General features: G+C 38.2%; 1 protein-coding gene across 1 annotated transcript in view; it reads right to left on the reverse strand.

Moving 5' to 3' along the window:
* ARID1B (AT-rich interaction domain 1B) overlaps positions 1–24501 on the reverse strand; it is a 324972-nt gene that overhangs the window by 274641 nt on the left and 25830 nt on the right. Inside the window, exon 2 of the mRNA XM_058019477.1 lies at positions 17967–18161. Within this exon, the coding sequence (XP_057875460.1) occupies positions 17967–18161 (195 nt within the window). The remainder of the gene's footprint in view (positions 1–17966; positions 18162–24501) is intronic.

The following is a 24501-nucleotide window of genomic DNA, read 5'->3' on the forward strand; positions in this document are numbered from 1 at the left end:
CAAGAGTGGTGCCTACTACTGCCCAGGAACCCACACCACCAGGATGCTTCTGCACTTGGAGAGCTACATACCACCACATACACGGATGTGCATACAGAATATATTTATGGATGCATGTGTATAGTACATCCAAGACAAAATTTAGCAACACTGGGACCAAATGGAAGAGAAAAGACAGAAACACACAGTGACTTGTTTTCAAGCATCTATTATTCACCAGTATGGCTGGTGGCAGAGAACGCCCACACACACCTTTCCCAGCTCTCCTCAGTGATACAATAGGCCAACATGTTTTTCTGGTGGTTACCTTTTCTCTTTTGTTCTATTCTAAAAGGTGACAACCAACACCTGACAACTAAAAGGAAACTGTTACAAATTTTATGTTTAAGTTGTTTTAAGGAAAAAACACACCAGTTTTCCCACTTAAATAAAACTTCTGAAACTGCTTTTACATGTACTATTCTAACAAGCTACACGTATACACAGTCCATTGTATTACTGATCTTTCAGAGATCCAGTAACATCAGTAAACCATGGAAGAAAACACAAAACTAATTGTGTCTGAATAAACTATTGAGCACTCTTACCTCAACAATCCTGATGTTAATTATTCCAAAGCCCTGATGCTTCATGCACAGCAACAGCACCTAAAATTTAGAGTTTCCCTTGCTTGCATAGCTACATATCCTATGCCTGCTCTCATCAGTTGAGGTCAGTCACTGCAACATTCCTCTTGGTGCAGTCACACCAGCTTTGCACCCCAATGTCCTACACTCCTGCAGACACCTACCTGACTCTGTGCATTGGCCAAGTTGTCCCTTGAGTACATCTCTGTTGGTATCTGCTCCCTCTACTCATACTCATTTTGAAAGGTCCTCCCCACCTCCAGACCTTCTCCTGTGATGTAACCCAAGTATGCCTGAACTGGCAAAGAACACAGCACACCCCACTACTCTTGAGAACAAATCTGAACCCCAGTGCCACCCAGAGAGGGTAGCAGTTTCTCCTGACAGAAATATGGCACATTTAACATCAACTGAGACAGAAAAGGTTTCAAGACAAGACTGTATTAAGGGGGGGAGCAAGATCAAATTAAGTCCTGAGATAAAAGCAATTAATTGCTGCATCTACAGCATGAGTGCTTCCACCTGATGTGCAAGAGCACATTTGCTCAAAGCAAGCTAGAACTCCAGCACACTGAAAACTCAGATTTCACTCCCATGTTTTGCAAGAACACCATTTCTGCTCAATAAACATTATTTTGGATAAAGCACTACTATATGCAGCACTGGGTAGGTGTTTTATCATTTATTTGCACATATCATGCATTTTATAATAAATTAGCATAGCAGTTCACCAGCAGAGTCAAAATTTGCACTGAAGCATCCTAATTACCAGGATTCTTTCTATATTCCAATTCTAAAGTGTTATCTCATTTGCTCATTAGTATGTAATATACATGCATTCCTAAAAGCACATACAACTGAAATTATCATAAATATATAACTACAGTTACATTTTTATTAGGTTTACCAAAATCTGAAAGAAAACTGGACTATTAAATGCAAAACTTACATGCAAAATTCTAATAAATAGTGTCTTAAGTTTAATTTATTCTCCAAAACATCCCCAAAATGTCTAAAGTAAAGATTTATATTTTACATAAAAATTAGCAATAACTGTTCATTTTCTAGAAGAATGAGAGGTTGAAAAGTAACTTGAGTGTATTGTACACAGATTCCAGGTATGAAAAAAATATAAAACCATTTCTTAGCTATTAATAGAGCCAGACTAAATTGATAGGATTAAACCTCATTTAATCTACTGTATAGTTTTATAAATTTGTAAAATTCGCTTCCTTGTAGTCAATTTTGGAAAGTAAAGTGTTAATCAATCCATATTAAGACCCTTACACCCAAAGCATGCAGACAAGAACAGATACACAGCAGTGTGCTTAGTATGGGTACGCTTGCACATATTTTCACAAGGAAACTGGTAAGGTAATCTTTGCTTTATTTGTATGTTTTTGATTTCACAAGGCTGAGAATCAAGATGACAGCTAACCAACATAAAAAATGCAAAAATCATTCTCCAGAAGTGTCTCATGCGAAATCCACACCTGATCTCCCTTCCTTGGAGAAACTCTCAGTAAGCTTCAGTGCTATATAAGCAGCTAAAAGGGAAAAGCCCTCCACTGTTTAAATGGGCTTTACGGAGATGGAAAAAGTCAAATACAGGAGATAAACTTCTGTGTGTCCCCTCCAGTGAGTGTCCTACTCAGAACTCCTCGCTATCAGCTAGGGTGGGTCAGCACCTCTCACAGCTGAGCTTGCCCCTGCTGTGGAGCCCAGGCTGGCCTGCCAGCCTGCTGCCCTCTCAAAATAAGGTTTCTTTTCTGCAGGATGCAGGTGCAATTCTGCCCATGATTCCAAGTGAGACACAAAATACCATTTCTGTGTCTTCTGAACTCTTACAGTTTGAATGTGATATTTCAGAAGAAGTAAGAATACCTTCCATCTCCAGAAGGTGTTTTCACACCTTCTACATGTATTTTAAGTTACTTGCCTGATGGCAAACATCTTGGGCCCAGAGAACCCACCTCCACAAAAAGCACTCACTTTTACAAAATTAGGAACCAGAGCACATAGGGGTTTTTTTAGTAATTAAAGTTTCTGGTTTCTGAAGGCATAACAATGTGGTGCAGATTTAATAAACTGACCACGCTGTTGGAACATATGATTCACTACAGAAAGAAAAACAAATGCTCTGAATGCAATATGGCAGAAGGAAAGTGATTTCACATTCATGTCACTCAATACTTTAAACACCATGTTAATTTTCAGACCTCTTGGGGTTATTTTGATTTTTTGAGTTACCTGAAGGGCATAGTAAGCCTTACACAATATTTGCACATGGCTGCAGTTCTCTAGGCAATGGGCCTTCCCTGTCTGTGAAAGTATAGCCCCTATATACCTCTGTGCTGGACTGAAAAATTCTTTAAAGCTTTTGTTCTTGTGTATTCAGTTATACACAAGTTCAGGCCAAGAAACCTGAATCACTTCCTTTTAACCTAAAAGGTTATTCAGTTCTTTGGAATTTTTACTATCAACCACACTCTCCAGGTCACTGCAGCCATCCTAACTCTGTATCTGAGCAGTATCTCTATTAGCCATTTTGAGGGACCAAAACCCAGATTCAGTTTGCCAGTATCACTTTCTTTTACCCAGTCAAATATCATATTAATGCTTTTAAACTGCAGGACTGCACAAGGAACTTGCACTCAACTGATTATCTACCATGACCTTCAAAGCTTTCTCTGTCACTGCGTTTCCAGAAGAAAGCGATATCCCGTAAGTGAGAACTGCATTTTAGTTCACAGATCACAATGGATTTATTAAAATCAAAGTATTCTCTATAAGTCTGGTTTTATCTTCATTTAAATTGGCAACAGGAAAATGTGGTGTGGATAACGTATTTCATCTTGTGTTGCCTTTTTTTAAAATAATTTTAAAGGAAAGTTTAGTCTCACTGATTGGTAACTATTCTGTTTCAGTTTATTAGTAGCTCTAGCTTTCACACCATGCTTGGCAAGTCTTTTTGCTAACCAGAAAAATGTATTTAATGTCCTCATGCACTTATTTAAGCAATTAGGTGCTTACACAAATATTTATTCAGTGCTTAAGTTTAACATGCTTATTACATTATAAAAATGGCAAACAGAACATTTCTTTCTTACCAGATCATTTTTTAAAATTCATAATTAGTCCTCATTTATAGTTGAAGGAATTTTACTCCTTTTAAAATAGGTCTTCATTACTTAAAGAAACCACATAAAAATAAACTTGATCCACATTCAAAATATTCTTTATAAACAAAACAAGAAATTGCTTAGAGAAGTGAAGCTTCTAGTTATAAAATTCTGACGGATGTTGGAAACAAGAACAGCAGGACAGCATTAACTTTTTCTTCAATTATTTGTTTAGTGAAAAAACCTTCAAGCCATTCCAAGCATCATCTACAGAGAAAAAAAAAAACCTCTAATTGATTCAGCTTATGACCATTCCCATCTTCTGTGCTGCTGTCCCTCTAAAAGCAACAGACGTGTGTGTATGTGTGTGTGTGTAGGTACACAATATATCTACCAACCAATACACATCCATGCTCATGGATTTTATACAGTTGCTTATTTGAGCTCAATTCTTTCTGCATACAACTTAATTAAATCCAGCTATGGTCCTCTCAACTAAAAAAACACTGACTGACTTCTGTGACTAGCTCTTCTTCATCTGCTTTTGAATTCCTCAGTGCCAGACACAATGTTTTGCCAGACAAACTGCTGCCTGCATTTACATGCACAGTTTTAAACAGACATTCCTAAAGGTTTCAATGCTTGCTGCAGGTGGTGTTCAGTCTCTGTATCCCCCTTCTCACTCCAGCACAAGTTACATTCTTGAGGGACAGGTCATCTTGCTTTTACTTCATTTCAGAGGTACCTAGCAGGTACTGGTTAGTAACCTCATCTCTTGCCTTCTCTGCCAGGACAATAACTCACAAGCATTTAGTATCATTTGCTTTTGAGTACTCAGTTACTCAGAAATACATAATATCACTCTTGATACAGAGTACCACTTACCTTCCCCTTCTATCCATTCAATTATCTCTACATAGGTTATAACCATTTATTTTAAAATTCTAATCCTGCGAACCTTTCCACTAGATTTCAAGTAATACCAAGCAAACAAAATTGGTAATTGTAAATGACAAATTCCAGCTTCTCTTGTTTATTATCCTGGCTGCCAGCACTAGAGTATAGGCAATTAAATGGGGATGGGGGGGTTGTGCCCCTCCTGTCATCTTTAGTTTCTTGATCACAGCTGTCCACAAAACCATGATTTCAATCTCAATGTGTGCTTACATGTTCCTGTAATGTCATCCTCCACCTCCACTGTCCCAGCTCTGAGTTCTTCTACTCACCCAAGCCAAAGTGACCTCAAGAAATAGTTTCTCTGCTTACCAGGGGGAGCTCAGCCTAAGAACATGCTCCCTTCCCTTTGCAGACAATAACCAGCTTCTAGAAAACACCAACACTTACACTAAACTGCTCACCCTACCAGTGGGACACTTGCAGGATCTTTCTTTCTGAACTGCTTATCAGGAACACCTTTTGTGCCAAACTGGATAAGGAGGCTTTTAAAAAGCTTCTGCCTACTGGCAGCTAGCATCAAAACCCTACCTTACTAATGTGAATTCTTCCACCACAACTGACAGAGAGAAGAGCCACTGCAGCTGGGGAAAGGGAATGGGAAAAGGAGAGGTGCTAGGTTTCTTGCACTGAATGGAAAAAGTGGGTTTTCTCCTACTTCATGGGATGTTCTGAGACTTCAGAACATCCCTCGGTAACTATCTTCTGGGAGTCTCTACAGCATCAAATGTGTGAGGCATTCCTTTCTTCTTTGTGTCAGAAAAGGCCTGTCTAGGTATATTTTCTGGTCAGTGGAACAATTCAAGCTTCACACCTTCAGCCTTCTCCAATCCCACAGTAGTGTATTTATTTCTGCTACCTTGAAATTTCTGACATAGTAATTTTGTTTTCAACAGAAAAAACAAACAAAGAAAAACCAACCAAAAACCAAAACCCAAAACAAACAAACAAAACAAAATCCCTACTGCTTTGATATGCAGTATGATTTCAGATCTAAATCAGTGGTGGTACTACAGGGTGTCCAAAGGTATGACAAGTACAGGCAAGGACACTAAAACACAGCCAGCCACATATCAGCAGCTTTGTTCAGGAGAAAGATTATCGACTTTTTCGTTAAGATTTGCATCCGTACACCTATTTTCACCTGTCAAGTCTTTTCTTAATAGTTATCAAAACAAACTTCAATTCAAATGGCTGCTTGTTCAAGATGTATTTGTTAATGCAGGTCCCACAGCTCCCACAGCCCTACTGTCGCTACATTTACCTTGACTGTCTCCCAAGATCAGCTCAGAGCCACTGGAGTTTCCTACAAAACAGCTCCATGAAGGGACAGGCTGCCACAGGAAATGCTGGTAACCTGGCTCCCCGATCCTAAATGGGAGCCTCTAGTTGGAAAGTGCAGTGCTAAGTGCAAAACTGGCATGAACAGCACAACCTTAGGCAAATTTCACTAAAAACCACGTAAGCCAGTGGCAGAGCTAACAGCCAGTGGTGCCCTTCCTGAACACAAACAGGGAGACCCCCCCAGCTATACTGGGTGGGTTTCCTCACCCAGTAGAGAGAGCAAGCAGACAACTGCCCAGGCATCCATAACACCTCTGTCCAGAATGAGGCTTCAGGCTTTCATTACTCACTTAATTTTCCCAGAGTAAATACAGTGTAATAAACAGTATTAGCGTAGCAATATGGACAAACATGTACACCTCTGCCTCAGCTGACAAATATGTTTGCAAGGCTCATTTCACCTTCAACTAAACAGAGAAAGCTGCTGCAAGACAAGGAATCTTAAGGACAAAAAAAAGACAAGAAAAATTCCTCAAGGGCAACTGCACACAAATACACTGCTCTATGTTGCTTGCTCCAATAAGCATTTACACTGACTTTAACCGTAGGAAAAACTATGGGACAAGAATGAATTCACATCCTTTCAGAGCTCTACTGCCCAATTCATTCTATCTTTTTTGAACACAATTGGGATTTTCACAACATATCAAAACCTGATATCTGAATATCTCAATTTCCAAACCAGGATGTTAACAGCATAGATTAAGAACTCCAGCAGGAGTGCAAAAACAAGACTATGCTGTTTTCAACTACTGTTCAAATTTCACCTGCAATCTCTTGTCAAATATATAAAAATAACACAGAAAAGGCATCTCTTTTTCAGGAAAATATTAAGTCTTTGTATTTTTATTGCATCTTTTAGGTGAACCATTCACAATATTTGTTTCCCCTCGTAATTTCACACACCCCACACCAGGTGGTTATTAGATGAACAGTATTAGTGAAAGCAACAAAAGGACAACAATACTGCATTTCAAAAATGAAGATGGCATAGCAATAAAGATGTGCAGATTTATGTTACATTCATTGTAAAAACATCTCCAGGGTAATCACAAAGTGTTACGGCATTCCCAGTATTTCCCACTGCTACGGTTTTACTTTAAAGGGGGAGGGAAAAAAGGGGAAAAAAAATTCTGTGATTCAAAATGGAAGTTCAGTAATTATTTACAGCCCAGTATGTAACTGGCAAAATGACTGGCAAAGTTCTCAGCACATCAGCTCAGACGTATGTAAGCAAGGCATTCCTTCCCTGCAGTAGGCGGCCCCATGTCAAGCAGCTATGTGCTAGAACTTGTCCTGTGCTACCTGTTCAAAGGAAACTGTGCAAGAATATTTCAAGCTCTGACAGATACCACTTTGTGCAAAAACATCCACAGGAGTATTACAGAAAAAGACAGCACTGATGTTTCAGCAACCTCTGTGTCAAGAAAGGTGCTCTCCTGCATTTTTATTGACATGCAGGAAGCAGATGATCATTCCTTGTACAATCAGTGCTAGCACTGACAATACTGCTGTTCTGCCAGTCCCAGACTCCCTTCCATGCCTTTGCCAAACTCTTACTCGAGAATTTGCACCCTCCTATTTCAGAGAAATTACCACTTGGTATTGCAAATAGAAATGTCACATCTCTAAGACAGTAAAAAGTACCCAACAAAACCACAATGCAATAATAAACCCTATCATTTGCAGCATTTCATTACTACAAGATCTACACCAAATGCCAAAGTGTGCGCTCCTTTCTTTTAGCAAATATTTATTAAAATACTAAGATCACTTAAGTTTATTACCTTAAAGAATTCAGGACACAGCCATTCATTCCTGTCTCTGAAGTGCAAGACATAACATCAGGTCCATGTATTAAAGTACTTTTCAAGTAAAAACATGTTTTCTTCACTAAGCACAACATGTAATATAGATCTTTCCACATTCCTACAAACAGCAGTCTCACAACCAGGTTAACTCTAACTCTTTTTTTGGATATTTTTTTTTCCTTTTTTAACCAGATATGCAGAAAGCTGAAGTTTCTAAGTTCCTGCAAGCTGGTCTAAAGCAACTCCAGTAAAGACACAGCAAGTCACACGTACACAGGGTTCTGATATTTTGTCAAGTTTTTATTCTGCTTTACAAGATATTAATGCATGCCAAGAATAGGAGTGTATTTTTAGTCAGTTCTACATGTGAAAGACAAAAATGGGATGACAGAACACAAGAGAGAAAGAAGAAAGAAAAGCCTACACCTAATACACCCAAAGTACATCTGATCTTTTCCTGGGTATTCTTCAGTTACTTTTGTGGTTATGCTTCTCTTGTAACCCTCGTGTTATAAGCCTAAAGGAATATTAAAAAACATTATTTTTCCTGTGATGTATAAAATCAAAGCAGAAAAGGCCAAATACCCTACACAATCTTGGCATTTACTGAATCTACTCTTCACAACTTGCTGCAAGACTGCAAATTTACTCAGGTCATAAAACAATCTTCAGTTTGAGAAGGATACATAGAATTTCTCACAGCATCACCTCAGAGGACTAAAAACCCACCCGCCTGCTCTCCAACATCAAGTAGGATTTCTTGTGAACATGAGGTCTAAAGTATAATTTTCTGCAGGACTTAAGGTTCATTTTAGAAATAATAGTTTCCTCCCTAGAATACCCTTCCAAGCATAAAAGGGCTATAAATCTATTAAGTACACACTTCCCAAACCTGCAGGGAGACATCTTGGCCTCTGATTTTCCTCAGTTTTGCCAACCAGCAATAAAATGAAACCAATGAAAAACACAAACCAGTCAATTTGCATCTGTCCTTTAAAACATTCTCCAGTACAGCAGAAGAGTCAAAACACATGCCCACTTTCAGTGCTGCCAGCTCGGAAAGCTGGGAGAGACAGCAGAGGCAAGCAGTGGAGTTTCTGAGGAGGGGCAGGAGTAGCTTCAAGCAGAGGTCCTTGCTGAGCAGCCCTGCTGGCTTTGCCCATGCACAGCCTCAGTTCCCTGTGTTTGTTTCTATTAAGCACCACTTGCTGAGCACAAAACAGAGAGACAATCCTGTGGGAAGAACAAGGTGGTTCCACTAAGGTGTTCTGTAAAGCACATCCTTGCCAACATGGCCTCTAAAACACACGTGTATAAAGACTCCAGATAACTAATGTTACTTCTTAAATAATTAAAACAACATCTTCCCTAAGTGGCTATATAAACCTTGTTTATTTTGATTGGACTCTTGTCTCAAAAGACAAGTTATGTTACAGTATGCCAAGAAATGTGCAGAAACTCTTCATCACTGTTCTGTGAAAGAAATGAACAAGCAAGTGTAATTTACCAAAACTAAATTCACTTACTTTCCTACAGGTGTATTTGGATATAAGATTCAAATATGATTTCTAATAATGTTCAGTCACTGAATTGTTTATTACCTGTCTGTGTCTTGCTTTTACATTCAAATGCAAAATGCATTACTAAAAAACAATATTCAGAAGAAGAGGGGAAAAAAAATGGAGTGGACAAAGAAATAAAACAGACATTGATTTTCTCCTTGGTACTCTTCCACACCCCCAAAAGACTTCATAAGATTCAGAGATGAAATACGTTATCAGCAAGGATGCAAGCACTTAACACATTTTTTCTATTTCAGGCAAAGCAATGAACAAGTACCAGAAGTACCTAAAAATGGGGTCACCCAAGGTAGCAGAAGAATAAAAGCCTACAGAGATTGCATGAGTTGTAGATTTGAGTTATTCTTTAAGTTCTTAAATCTTTCTTTCATCCGTCTTGAAAAACAACCGAACACCAAAAGCTTAAAGTATTTACAATAGGATTTTTAGATGTGCCCAGTTAGAATAGTTATAAGGAACAATGCAATATATAAACAAACACAAGTATTAGAAAAAAATTGTCTACAGAGAAATTAAATAGTCTCAGACATGTTTAAGATATATTTTTTTAAAGATTTTATAACTCATCCACTCCCACAAAAAGGTCTTAATGTTCTAGATGATAAAATATGCAAAAGTAAAGCAGGTTACCGAGCAAGCTTGAATTGTACTACATGGAACCCATGTCATTTCAGACTGACTAGATTAAAAAGGTATGGAAAATACTTTTGGTTTTTTGCAGTACTACTCTCCCACTGTAATTTTTGTACAAGTTTTGCTGAAGCTAAATCTAATACAAATCTTAGTCTATAAAAAAATAAAAGTTGCTGCTAGCAATAAGAGTCTAATCTTGAACTACTAAAACATCAGGTATTTTTGAAAGGCCTATTGTTTCAAGAAGAAACCTACTTGACTCTGTCACAGGGTGAGCAAAGTGAAGGGTACTGACCTGTCTCATTCTGAAAGTCTCTTCAATTGACTTAGTGGATTAATTCTGCCTACCCTGATATCAACTCAAGACAACTCACCCAACCTCACCAACATGGCCCCACAGTGAAATTGTTTTTCCAATGAAATCACAGCAAATTTCCCACTGATTTCCCCTTATCTTCAGCCCTATTTTCAGCTGTGGGAAACATACTCCCTATTTTTAAAAAAGCATACTCTATTGCATCCCTTGTTTCCTTTGAGCAAGTCCAAATTTACAGACAAATGATAGCATCTTCTGAGAAACTCATATCATGATTTTAAAAAAATAGAAAAAAAATCTGAGTTCCCTCAGGAATATTGGGAAATACAGTTAGAATATAGTTAAAAAAATCATATTGAATATGTGCGTGATGGGTCGGGACATTATTTCAACTATTTAAGTGTCAATTATTCTTTGATTAATATTATTAACAAAAAACTACTATGACTATAATATTAAGAGTAACAGTCAATTATTCCTTACCTACACTCTAAAACCCTCCTGGCACAATCATTATATGGCAGCTGTTGAACAGAGTAATGCAGCAGTCTTTTCTTAAAGCAAGATGCTTATTTTACTTCAAATGTAAATAAACTCATGTCTCCTGCTGCCATGTAAAATGAGCTGCTCATAAGCAAGTGATTTTGTACCCTCCTAGTGAAGCAGCAAACAGCTCTCTGTTCTCCATTCCTGATCACCAAATTTATTTCCTGCCTAACACCAGCGCAGAGTGACAGCTAATTCTGCTAGCAAATCAAGCTCCCAATAACAAAATAACTGCTGCTTCTTTAAACAACCTTTTTCAGAACACCAACACAGAGGGCCTGCATGTTTTCCCCTCTAATGTCCCCACTTCCAAGCAGAACAACAAATGTGATTACAGCTATTAAATATTCCAGCTAAATGACAATCGTTTAGCAGTAACAAGAATACATTTCATTTGTCATAATACATTGATCATTCTTACACACTTTCTGTAAAAATGTTGTCTGCCTAGTACTCCAGTTTGGATGTAAAAATTAGCATTTACTGAACATCATTACATGGTAATTCAACAAATAAAAATGTTGACCCAGTCTCATTTCCGAATCATCTCTCACCAGCTGAAAGATCAGTTATTTTCCCTTTTCAAACTACATTTTTTTTCTGCACTGTTTCAAAGAATGATGGAAGCTACTGAAATGTTTCTATTTACCATAATAATGCAATTCTGTTACTTAAGGGATTTTCTTCAGTAAACAATCTCAGATGACCAGCATTAAGATGAAGAGCTAAACTATCATAAGGACCACAAACTTATGTCAAATTTGATTCTGTGATTATCTGTAATCTGTGCTCACCTCCCTCTACAGAGTGAATTACACTCAATAGAAGGGATAATTCTAAAGGAGACAATACAAAATAAAGCCTTATCCTCCCATGAACTAAAGTAGCAGCCTTTTTTTTCAATTTAGTCAATGAGGCTTAGTATACCAAAAGAAAGGACCATGCTAAACATTTTCCTACAGTCTGCACAAGCACAGTACTTAGCATTTTCCTAAATCTGAAATTTAAAAATCCCATTTCTTTACATGACAAAGAGCAACAACTTTTCTTTGCAATTATTAACACTTGACTATCAAAAGACCCATTCTTAAAGATGGCCTTACATGAAAAGCAACTAGCTATGACTTCTTGTCCCTTTTTCTGGTTCAAACATTACATTTCTCCAGGAAGCAGCAGTTTTACTTACTTTACTGATTTTTTTTTCTGAGGTTTATAGAAATTCAACAGGATAGCAGATCTATCATTCAAATAAAATGTTACTGAGAAATTATTTTAATTAAAAGTATTTATGTTTTTTACAGAACAGGAAGTTGGGAAAAATAGTAACAAAGTAGATCCACAATCTGCTAGTGACAGCTCCAAATAAACGGCCAGTGACATACCAAAATAAATGAAACAAGCAAACAAAAACACAAATAGAAAACACACACATGCCACAAAAGCCATACCAAAACCAAAAGGAAAACAAATGCCCCCAAAATCCCAAAGGTAAATCAAACAAAAATCTTGAAAAATATACTTCTGAAGCACATGCTGATCAAAGCTTTACACTCCCTTCTTATGTATGTGCATCAAATGTATCTATCAATCTTTAAGAAAAAGCAACACATCTCACTATTTTGTCCTCTGCTGGCTGTTTTTGAGATTCTCTCACATTGATTCATTCTCTGTTCTTGCAAAATAAACAGACCAAGAACCGAAAATGGTGCTTATTTTCTGTGTCTGCTCTTTTTAACAAGACTAACATCAATTGTGCTAAAACCTACTTACGAGCAAAAAACTGCAACACATTTAGTATCATCTGGGTGCTGAGGGCAATTATACATACAGAGGACCAAAAAGGTAATCACTTGACCAGTACTTGCTCTATGTATACACAGCATTTCAAGTTACTGGTTCAGAGCAAAATATGACACTAAGTCTCACTTTCTTGGCAGACTTCAATTTTTTAGAATTAAAATGACTTCAGAAAATAACTCATACAGCCAGCCAACCAGCAGTAAACACCTGTGTTTGCTAGCTTTAAAACTCTATCTGCCAAGGCAACAGCCAACTGATTTCCTTGGTGTAAACTCGCCATTTCCAGCCTGGGACATTACCCAGTCCAGGCACTGTAAACCCTTTCCTAAATGATGTAATCACACTGCTGCTCCTATAGTTCTGGTTTACTTGCAGTTTCCATTACAATAAATCCTTGCTACATATTCCTAGAGGTTTTACAACTTTTTCTCCCCTTAAAAAAAAAGTTACTCCATATTGAAACTTGCCATATAAGACAACAACAGGCATATCTTCCTTACATCTCAAAATAATCTGTATATCAAAAAAAGGGGGGAAATGGAATTAGTACTTCTCTGAATATCTACAGTTCCATTCTTAAAACAGTGAGGACACTGATAACATTTGGTTTTGAATTCTGCAGATCAAGAATATTAAAACAAGTTAAAGGAACAAGTGATTAGCACCCTTTCATCTCACAGAATTTCTATAGCAAAAGAAGGAGAAAGAATAGACTGAGGCTCAGGCCTCATAACTTGTCTTGCTGCAAGCAGGCTCAAGGCACTAAAGCAACTGCATGATCAGTACTGAAATGTTCCATTTAAAATAGCTATTAGAAATGGCTGTTGTACACATCCATGCAAATATCTTTCATAAAGAATTTACTATGCATTATAGCAACACGATCCTATTTACACAATAAGTTGTTGTTCCAGTCCATCAAGTACACAAGGAATTTTAATGCACACTAAAAAAAATCAATTAGACAATGATCATCTGATTAAACAGGCATATCATACCATTCAATTCTTTCAAACATATTCATAAATCCAAGCCTTCAAACTTTGATGAAAAGTTTCAAAACCTGCGAGTGAATATTTCAAGTATATGATTTTTAAGCTTAATTAAATTCAGCACAAAATAATATCCTGCATGCTATTATCACGAAAAAGCAACACCACTGGTGAGAAAAAAGCCCCTTATTTTGACCAGTATTCTGAGGTCTTTTTATTTTTAGCACAAATGTCTTCACAAAGCAGCAAAAGGCTTTCCTACAGCACCCAGCACTAAAGCACTTTGAGTGGGCAATCGAACTAAAGCCAGAAGGAACCGATCATGGCATCATTACTTGCTTGACTGAGGTCCAAAAAGGGTGTGAGGCAAAAAAGAAGTTAAATGAAAAGCAAATTATTGTCGTTCTAATCAGATCTTATTACTCAGATAGTATTTCACTCATAGTGAGATGTATTGTAAAATCAAGCCTGAAGTTTTCAGGTGCTAGCTATCCCTGCATATTAGGATTTTCAGTTTTGACATCATTTCTTTGTAATTCCAAGTGATATCTAAGATATTAGAAACTGAAAGCTAAATCTGAGACAATATTTTTCTGCTTTCTGGTTTTACATACATTCCCTGGGTAAGGAGTGCTAATAACCCAAAAATTACATTCAACCCATGCAAACCGGGAGAGAGAGTTCACAAGATTATGAGATAGCAGTATTAAGACTTACAGGCAAGAACAGCATTTTAAAACCTTGCTGCAACTTGTGTTCCATTCATAAAGACTGACAACATCGGCACAGGTCATTTTGCTCCCTGCTTTCACTTGCCTTCTTCCCCCCTCTCCCACTGAAGGTGAATGGGAAAGAAACAAAATCTCAAGTTTCCTAACAATATAAAAATCTCTTTCTAAGTAATTAATTTTCCATTGACAAGAGATATGTTGTCTGCAATCCTATAAATTTAGCATATGACTCTTTTTTATCACTTTCCTTTCTCATACTTTTCCTTTTATATAGGTGTCAAATCAGTCCAGAGACTTTATATATTTATTTGATTCACACTCAATTAACTGGACATGCCTTCAAAATATTACAAAATGCTGCAGCACTCTTCAAACTGCTTAACAATTTGTCCCAGGAGGCTATGACCCATGTTCACATGACTAATCTGCATCTCTGCTGTTAACTGTCAGAAAATAAAGGAAAAATCTCAGGTTACCATTACTTTATTTACAACCAACCTTCCTTTCCTATATGGCCATTTATATATCTAGACCCCTTTATCTTTAGCTGATTTAGTGTAAAGAGATTGCCTGGATTTCAAATTGTGTCCCTTATGTAAAGCTCAGTGTGTTGTGCTGGGGCTCACCATCAATAACTCATCAGAGATGAGTTCCAAACACTTAGAGGATCTGCTTTCTCTCTTCAGTCCTTAGCAGAACATATCTCTTACCTTCCATAGTCACTTCAATATCCTGCAGTTTCCACACGGAATTTTAAGAGAATCTGGGGATTTATTTGCACCTTCATGTTTGGTGTCAAGCATGCCTAGACCAAACAGCAGTTGTAAGAGAATGACTGCAGCATTTCATAGATACCCCTTTTAAAACTGGTTAGCAGGCTGCGCTTGACACCCATGCTGCAGATATGTAGGCTGACTGCAGTTGATACCATTTCATCTTTTTTATCCTCTTTAATCTTTTACTTCTTATGCCAGAGGCCTCCCTTCCTGAGAGAGAGCTCTTCCACCTCTGGGCTGCAGGCCGGAACACACTATTCTCTGCTGCAATATGACATAGACCAGCTAACTACATCTAGGCAATTATCTTCAATTCTACCACTTTCATTAATTTTAGCTCAATCTTTAGGGTGCTGTTTTTCCTCTTTATTTCTTCATTTGCAGCATCCTGCAGCAGAGTCTGCAAGTTAAAATCTGTCAAGTCCCATGGTTCTAACCTCAAGCCACAACACTTGCTGACAAAGAGCCAGACTTAACATTTCAAGGTCTTCTTCAAAATTCAGAAATCTTCACAGTTTAACAAAAAGCCTTCTTGTTTCATCCAAGGAAACAGAGCTGACACCCTCAGCTATCTTTGAGCAACAGCAAACTATAACTTAAAATAAGAACAATCTCTCCCATTGATGCTTCCCACCCTTCCTACAGTGTGGCACTTCCACCCTCATAATCCATCTACTCAGTGCTATCTGTGCACAATACTTAAATCTGAGCACAGTATGTGTCTAAGGCCCAGTATTTTTTAACCAATCAAGTTTCTGGAAGTGCCTTGCGCTTTTGATAAATTCAATGTGACACTGTAAAGCAGCCCGATTTCCAGAAAGTGCTGAGATTCATCTTCTGAAACTTCTGGCAATATTATGTATTTTATATATATATATATGATATCTAAAGTAGGTACGTGCTACACAGTTTTAACAAGCGTAGCTAGGCTCTCCTTACTTAATATTCATGTCACAGGAGTAAAAATCCAGCCAGGAATCAAACTGTGGCATCCTGTGCCAAAGACAACTTACCACTCAGCTGGTAAGTTGGCAATTCAATTTGCAAACCTGCATTCCTGCATTTTAATCCTTTGTAGAAAGGTGGTAATATATGAGCAATATGAAAAGAACTGGATTCAGATCATTAGAGGTTCACAAACCAAACACACGAAGCTCTGGAAGCTGTCCAAAACACAACCATGCCTAGGTGGTGATGTCCGTTCAATGAAAGCTCAATGTCATAATTACCGGGCCCTGCTCGCCAGGAGCCCTGGGCTGGGCCGGCCCTGCCGCGGAGGGAGGGCAGCGCTGTGAGGGGACGGACGGGGCCGGCAGCCAATGGCGCCGCCAGCTCACTGCCGCCTGACGGCTCATTCACCATTACCCAGCAATTAGCGAACGCTCTGAAAATTCAACACTCGTCGCCGTAACACAGAATAACTCATTTTTAAATTAAAAACGTGTTTTAATAACTTCACTTCGGTTACAGATACACAGAGGAAAATAAAGCCTCCTTTATTCAATTTCAACTCCCTTTTGCAACTGGCAAAATGCTTTGCTGCCTGCATCTAGCAACCTAATATACAGTTTGGCATTTCTAAACTAAATAATCTCTTACCAGTAAGTATCTATTTAACAACAGAAAAGAATAAAAATTAAGACCTGTGATAATGATATTATAATATATTTGAAACTGTTATTTAATTACCTGCCTGATTAACATCTTGTCCTACTGGATGGTTAATAACAAGAATTGGCCAGAAACCTATCTGCCAGGAGTCCAAAATTTTACCTTATTTTCTATATTAAACAATAAATAGAAAAAGAAACTAATCTGCGACTGCTCAGTTGCACAAAACAAATATTCTTTCCCATTAATGATCAAGTTACTAAGCTGTTCTGCTCACAAGGCAGCGTAGAGCTCTCCCTGCCTACGCTCATATCCCTAATTTAAAAAAAAAATAGCCTAACTTAAACTTCTTGATAATCTCAGTTTATCCCTCCCTCTTGAAAACTGCTGTATTTTCCTTAGTACATGGTATGCACATTGAGATTGACCTTCTTAAAAAGGGTAGGAAAAAAGCAAAAGGTCTCCATCAGCAGTGAAATCCAAGAAGATAAAAAGAAGATCCTTACCTTTCTATGTACTCTGATACAATAAAAAAAATCCTGTCTTTAAAGACTTGGTAAAAGAAAAAAAATAAGAAAAGCTACAGACTCCTATCAAAATGAGGAGAAAAAAGAAAACCAACCACCACAACAACAAACAGATGATATAAATATCTACCACTTTTGTATGCACTGGACTACACTAGCCTTGATGTACTGATGTCAGCTCTAGGTTTTCATCTTACATTTAAGTGTGTGTAAGCCGGAGAGAAAGAGAACATAAAAAACCCTAAAAAACCAAGAACAAAATAGCAACAGCAGCAAAGAAAAGAACCAAAAAATATGCGAGACTAAGTGTTGTCAACTGGAAAAAAAAAGAAAACTCATGCCATTTGACATACTTCTCTCTCTCCAGAAAGATCCCAGCAACAAACTAAACCCTGTACAAACTGTAAGGGATTTCAGAAAACATTCACACTGTGAACATAATTTCTTTAGTTTTAAAACAGCCCTTCATCCTCTTTTTGCACAAGAAATACTTATTTCTGAGGGTTTTCTCTCGCCCCTCTGTATTTACCGGAATGTCAGCAGGGAAGAGAAAGAGAGGAGGGAAACCAAAGCAACCCAGAAAAATCCTGCACAAACCTGTTGCTGTGGATACTGCATTCCTCCCATGGCTGCCGGGGCTCGGCCCTGCATTCCCACGGGATAGCGCTGGGGGCCGGGAGGGCCGTAGGACTGCCCGGGGTAGGGGCTGCTCTGCTGTGCCTGAGAGTGAGGGTTATTGCCCATGCCGTACAGCTGCGGCCTCTTCATCACCATCGGGTCCATCGGGCTGCCCTGTTGGCAAACACAAGCAAAGGAATATTTAAGACATGCAAAGAAAAAGGTCAGAATCGTCATGCTCACTGCGGGCGAATGATACGAGTGTTTTCTCAGTGCTTTACACATCAAATATTGACTCGACGGACAAACTGGCAAAGTACCATACCCTGGGTTCTCTGATTAATTAGATGAGGTTTTGAGTAGTAAGTCTGGGACTTCCATTCCATTTAAAACAACTTTAGAAAATATTTTGCACTATAACTCGAGGCTAACTGTTACCTATACAGACAGAGAGCAGAAAATCTCCCCAAAAAATTTCAGCTTAAGATATAATTAAATGTACTTGCTGCACACTGATTAGCATCACTGGCCTTAACGTTAAAAAAAAACCACCAAAAAATATAAATATATATCAAGAGAGACACAAACAGTGGACAAGTCACTTAACCTTGAGAAAATATCTATGCTGTCATGTTCTCTCACATCAGAAAAAAAGAGAAACTGGAAAGAAAATAAAGTTTCCAAGAAGTGCAATGCACACAGAACACTGCATTTCAGCATTTTCCTGTTGCTTTCATGCACACTAATAAGTTTCCAGATCAAAAAGCAAGTCATAACCCACATTTTACATGAAAGTTTATTTGCTTCCTTAATAGACCTCAGAAAATCCAAACTGCAACCAGTCATGGAGGGGGAAGGGAGGCAAGGGAGAGAAGTTTTATTTTTAGACTTTTTGGCAGCACTTACCAAGCCCTGTAACAGTTTCAGGACAGGTGTCAACCATTGTGTAGTATTACTCTCATGTTTTATTACTGAGAACTAACTGAACCAGAAAAAATACCATACTTCAGTGAAGTGCAGCCCTATATTGTTAATATGACATCCATTTTTTAATTCCTGAGTTCTGGTTAGATTAATGGAAGAATGTTCAGGGAAGCTTTCAAAAAGCCTATCACAATCTCATCTTCATGAAAGTGGCAAATATCCCCCTCCTGCCCAAAACTAATAAAGTATTCTGACTATGGGCACACTACACCTGAGGAGATGGAAATCATAACCTCTTCCTTACAGGAATCTCCATTCACTTCAGAAGAGGACTGCCCTTTTTTGCTACCATAGCAAATTCCACATTCACTGCTAATTTTGGAAAAGTATTACTCAGCAATTTTCCTTTTATTGTTTGCCTGCTCTATAGCCAGATTAGAAGTTTCTATCTTTGCCACTAAATGTCTCTGGGTAATTTACTATTTATATTTCATACTTTTCAAAATCAATGGTTCCTCAACCACTGCAGATCACCTGATCCACAACAACATTCTCAGTTTTGGTTTTTTTTAGGCCATCATGCACTCTCACCACAGTTTCAACTAAAAAAAAAAGGCTAAGCCTTATAGATTCCTTTTTACAGTGTCCCAGGGGAAAACTTACATTTCCTCCTATAGACCACAGTATTTTATCTATGTTTACTTCTGTGTTTTAATGTTCGGTGCATCACCTGTCATATTTTTCTTCTCAAGCATAAATCCTTATTCAAAGTGAGTCTTGAGCTTCCTCCATTAGATGCCCATGAAGCCAAACAGCACTTTTCATTGCTACCATCTTCTGTATCAGGGTATAATTTCCAAGTCTCATCTCCAATAAGCACATTACTTAAATTCAAGTTTGATTAATTTTGAGTGTAATATTTTCTTTTCTGCATCCAACTCTTAAATATAAACAATGCAGATAGCTACACAGCTAAAACAATCTGACATTATCCATTATTAAGACTACTTTCAGGTGCATATAAACTTTGCCAAACTTCAAGCATTTAGGCTGAAATTTTCCAGGGCATATGTATGCCTGAGGCTGAAATTCTCTGGAAAATTCAGCAGAAACAGTTCAGCTATGTCTTAGAATGAGGTCACAGAAAAATACATCGTTTATGTTCTCACATAAAACACTTGAAAATACCTCTTGAACACCATGCTTTGAGGCAGAGAATTTTAATTTCCCAGGGTGACACTGGACATTCATGAAAGGTAAGGCATGTGCCCCTGTCAGAGAGAGCACCTGAATGTCACCAGACTGGGAGCACAGGAGGAATAAACAGGAGCACATCCTCATGTGCAGGGCAAGGTTTTTTCAGAGGAGTTACAAAGTGCATGGAAGCTGCCTTGAATTTGCCAGACAAAGGAGGAGGGACAATGAGTTAAAAAAGCAATGGAAACAGAAGTGAGGCAGAAAGAGCTGAAGGGGAGAGGAGGAAACAAGGTCAGGAGGTGACATGGACACAGGCCAAAGAGTCTCTGTCCTTTGGACAGTGACCTCCGAGCAGCAGAGCTTCTGTGTGTGTGTGTGTGTGTTGGGAGAGTGAGCCTCACTGCCAGTGCATCCTTCCTTCCCCTCCTTCTCACCAGCCTGCCATCACTACACTTCTCCATGTTCTCTTCAGGTGAGCCACTCCTCTTTCCCTCAGGTGATATCCTCCAGTTCAGAAAGGTGGAGGGATGAAGAGCCTCAGATATTGCTGTAATCCAGGCACCAGAGGCTGCAGTGTCTCACACAACACTGGAATCAAGGGGGCTGTGGCCACTGGGAGGAAGGGACTGGGACATACTCAGAACTTATTGTGAACACTGCAAGTAAAGAATCTGGACCAAGGACTGGAGATACTTGAATATGAGAGGGCTAGACTGAGGTAGCAGTGACTGTGCCTGGACAAATTACTGGGACAATTCACAGGGACCCACCCTAGCTATCAGTGCTGCCTCCTCCCTCCAAAGACCTCAGGGAAAGAACAAACTGTAGAACATAGTAGTCCTATGATCTCTACTGTTGGAGAAGATGGACTTGGTGAGGAAACATTTCTCATCCTATGCACTGGTAGGTCCTTATGGGGGGTGGCAAGTCACCACCGCTATTTCTGACTCCCTTCAGATTAGATCTCAACCCTCTATGCAGTGCAGCTAAAGGTGAAGACATCTACCAGTGACTCAGTGGCTGTCAACATATTTCTGCAAGGCAAAACAAAACCAAAGAGCCAGCTCTCCCCCAGGCTTAAGAAAGATTATTACTGCAGAAGTTGAGAGCTCATGGAATTAAGTTTGCCCTTGCACCATTAGGTCTGTCTCCTTCACAGATGTAGCTGTCTTAAACCCAGAGCCACACTTCAATCCTGACAGGCAGCACATGTGCCTGCTCCAGGTATCCACCCAGCACAGGGCAGTGAAGGGGCCAGTGTGAGCTACTGGAGCAGGGCTTCACTTATCACACAGGCAGTGAATGCAGGAGACAACTGTCCTACCATCTAAAGCAGCTGTGTTGCTGCCCAGGGAGAAATGGACTCTACCTCTGCATCTGCCACAAGTTTTCACTAAATCAAAAAAAGGTCAAAATTTACCAATTTAATGCATCCTGACTTGAAATCATGGGGCTTAAATTGCAGGAAATACTGCATATCTACAACTGCAACAACTTTTGAATTTGATGGTAGAGGTGCTCTGAAAGTGTTTTCAGAAACTGTGTGTTTTAACCAAAAAATGAACAAAAAACCCCCATCATTTCTTCAACAAAGAACCGATTTTAGAATTTAATATGTTCATGATCAATACCACTGAAAACTCTATAACAAAACCACAAATTTTGTCTTAAGAACAGTGTATGGTGAGGAAGACCTGGAGCCATACACTTTACAGAAAGAAAGAAGAGCTGCTCATCAAGTACTGTCCTCCCTCCCATGAAGGCAAAAATTTCAGTGTAACTTTTTCCAGCTTTAATGCATGCAGTTTTCAGCTTTATCATTTTTGTAGACTATCTGATTTCTTTCTTATAGCAAGACTTTCTCTCATCCATGACATTTTGAAAACTTATTAAAAGAAGGTGCTACATGAGACATAAAATAATCTTATCTGAAGGTTCTTTTAATATTTATTAACTTCCAATATTTTCTTTAACATCAGTTCCAATAGTTTTCAAAGACAAGTTTTCAGTGACAGGATGATTATGAGATGTATCTTTATCCCTCTTTATGTATTCCTCTTTATGCCATAGGGATCATAACCCAACCACTCCACAAGTGCTCTCTAACATCTACCAAAAATGACAGCACTGCTCTAACTGCATCACATTCCTCTAAAATCCAGCATTCATGTTTGACTATGAATGGATGAGCATGTATTTTCACATCTTCCATGCCTTTACTTTCTATTACATGCTGTAGTGCAAAGTTTTAATCACTTATTAAATTTTATTTTAGTGTCATGGTAGTAATCGATATCCATTTGTTTCTTTTCCTGCCTTTACAGAACATCCCAATTTTTTTCTAGTGCTGTTTTACTCCTGATACACACACTACCATTTTGCCAGTTTATCTAGTGTTTGCTCATGCTATTTTTTACTGCCATATTCTTCTAGGCAAGCCTAGATGGATTCTGCCTTTTGCTTCTTATTCTGCACCTCCTCTTCAACTTGCTGCATTTCATTAAAACTGAGTAGATCTGCAGTTCCTCAAAATACCTCAGTCTTGTTCTTTGCTTCAGTCCACACAAATACCATAATTTATAACCCCTTTAGAATAGTGCCTATCTCATGTCAGATTCATTTGCACATGTACTATCAGGCTTTGTGAGAACAGAGCATTTTGTAAGAGTTCCTGCCTATTATGTGCCACATGAGCACCTTAAAACACCCAGTGGAAGGTTTGCTTATGATTACAACAGGGCCAAGGTTTCATTCTCAGTCTTTAGATTGACAATACAACCATTAAGGTAGGACACTGAAAAACCTACACTACCTACAAATAGTAACTGACAACCTTTTTCTCATACCTGCTCCTTTTTTCAATGTTTTGTGTAAAAAAATACATAAATTCAACATTTCTGCTGTATGCAGAAGTGAAAAAATTAATATTCTACACCCACTTACAAACTCAGTATCACCACCACTCCTGCTCTCCTCCCATCCAAAACGATCAAATAAATCACCTCACCCTGAAGTACGTGCAGATTTAATTTTGCCTTTTCTAAAGTGACAGAAAAATACACTACCATTTTCTTTAGTTGTTTAGCCAGTGTTTTCCAGTTACATCATCTACACTCAAATCTGAGGCAGCTTGCACAAGAGAATAACTTGAGAAGCAGTCTGATCAAAACCAGCTCTTACTTTTAAGGTATTACTGATGTTGTGCACACATTACATATATATATTTATCCACTATTAAGTTATCAACCAGTGTTTCACTTCTAACAACAAAATGTTTATTTGAATGGTATTTATGAACAACACTAGTCACTGTCCCAAAATTCAACTAACATTTCCATTTAAAGATGCCACAAAGACCTTCACCACTGAAATCTCCAGACAGGGAGGAGTGGGAGACACTTGAATAAGGTCACAATGGGATTTAGATGTGAATCCCATTCAGCTAGTGCTCTTTTCTACAAGGCAGACAGAGCAATTCACTAGAAGATGAGTATTTACATGAGAGATGTAACTACTTTTCAAGTGAAAGTGTGCTTTCTTGTTTAAACAAAAAAAAAATTGAAAGAGGCATTAGTTTGGCTGACAACAGCAAATGCAGCGATTTAAAGCAACTATAAGCCACAAAGCATCCCAAGTAATGCTCCATCATTTGTGCCTGTAACAAAAAAACATGAACTCAACACTCTCAAGTAGGCTTCCCCTCAAACTCCTAGAGCTATGAATACAATAACTCTTTGTTTATTCATGGATCTGCAGCCAAAGCTTCTGTCTCCATATTAAAAAAAAAAAAGGAAAGAAAAAAAAAAGAAAAAAATACATCTCTGTATAAAAACCAAAGCCTTGAAACCTCATAATAAGTAAAGACAGCTGACAATCGGTTACCAACATTGCAAGGAAGACAGGCATGGAGCTCAACTCTATGTCAGGCACCAAGTCACAAATTTATCGCTGAAGATAATCACAAGTATTCACTATAATACAATGACACAGCTGGCTTGAGGATGGAACTGCAGAAAAGATAATCCACTCCTAGATAATGTCATCATTTGTATGAACATGTACAAGGACGCCTCAGCCAACATTCTTACGTGACAAAAGAGGGAGTATCAAAACAACTCTCGTCAAGTGTGTTTCAATATCCACTTAAGAAAGTTGCAAGCAACTATTAAAAAAGTATGAATGTACAGCATTAAATTCTAACATTAATAAAAGTATGAATGTACAGCATTAAATTCTAACATTAATAATAAAGTCTGAGAGGTGAATAGTAAACATGCTTTCTATTTTTTTGAAAAAGGAAATCTACTGTCTCTTTTACTAGAATTTTAATTTTAAAAGGCAGTTGCTCAAACACAATAAGTAATAAGCAAAACCAAAAAGCTGAGTTCAACAT

Source organism: Melospiza georgiana, chromosome 3 (genome assembly GCF_028018845.1).
Source record: "Melospiza georgiana isolate bMelGeo1 chromosome 3, bMelGeo1.pri, whole genome shotgun sequence".
NCBI lineage: Eukaryota > Metazoa > Chordata > Aves > Passeriformes > Passerellidae > Melospiza > Melospiza georgiana.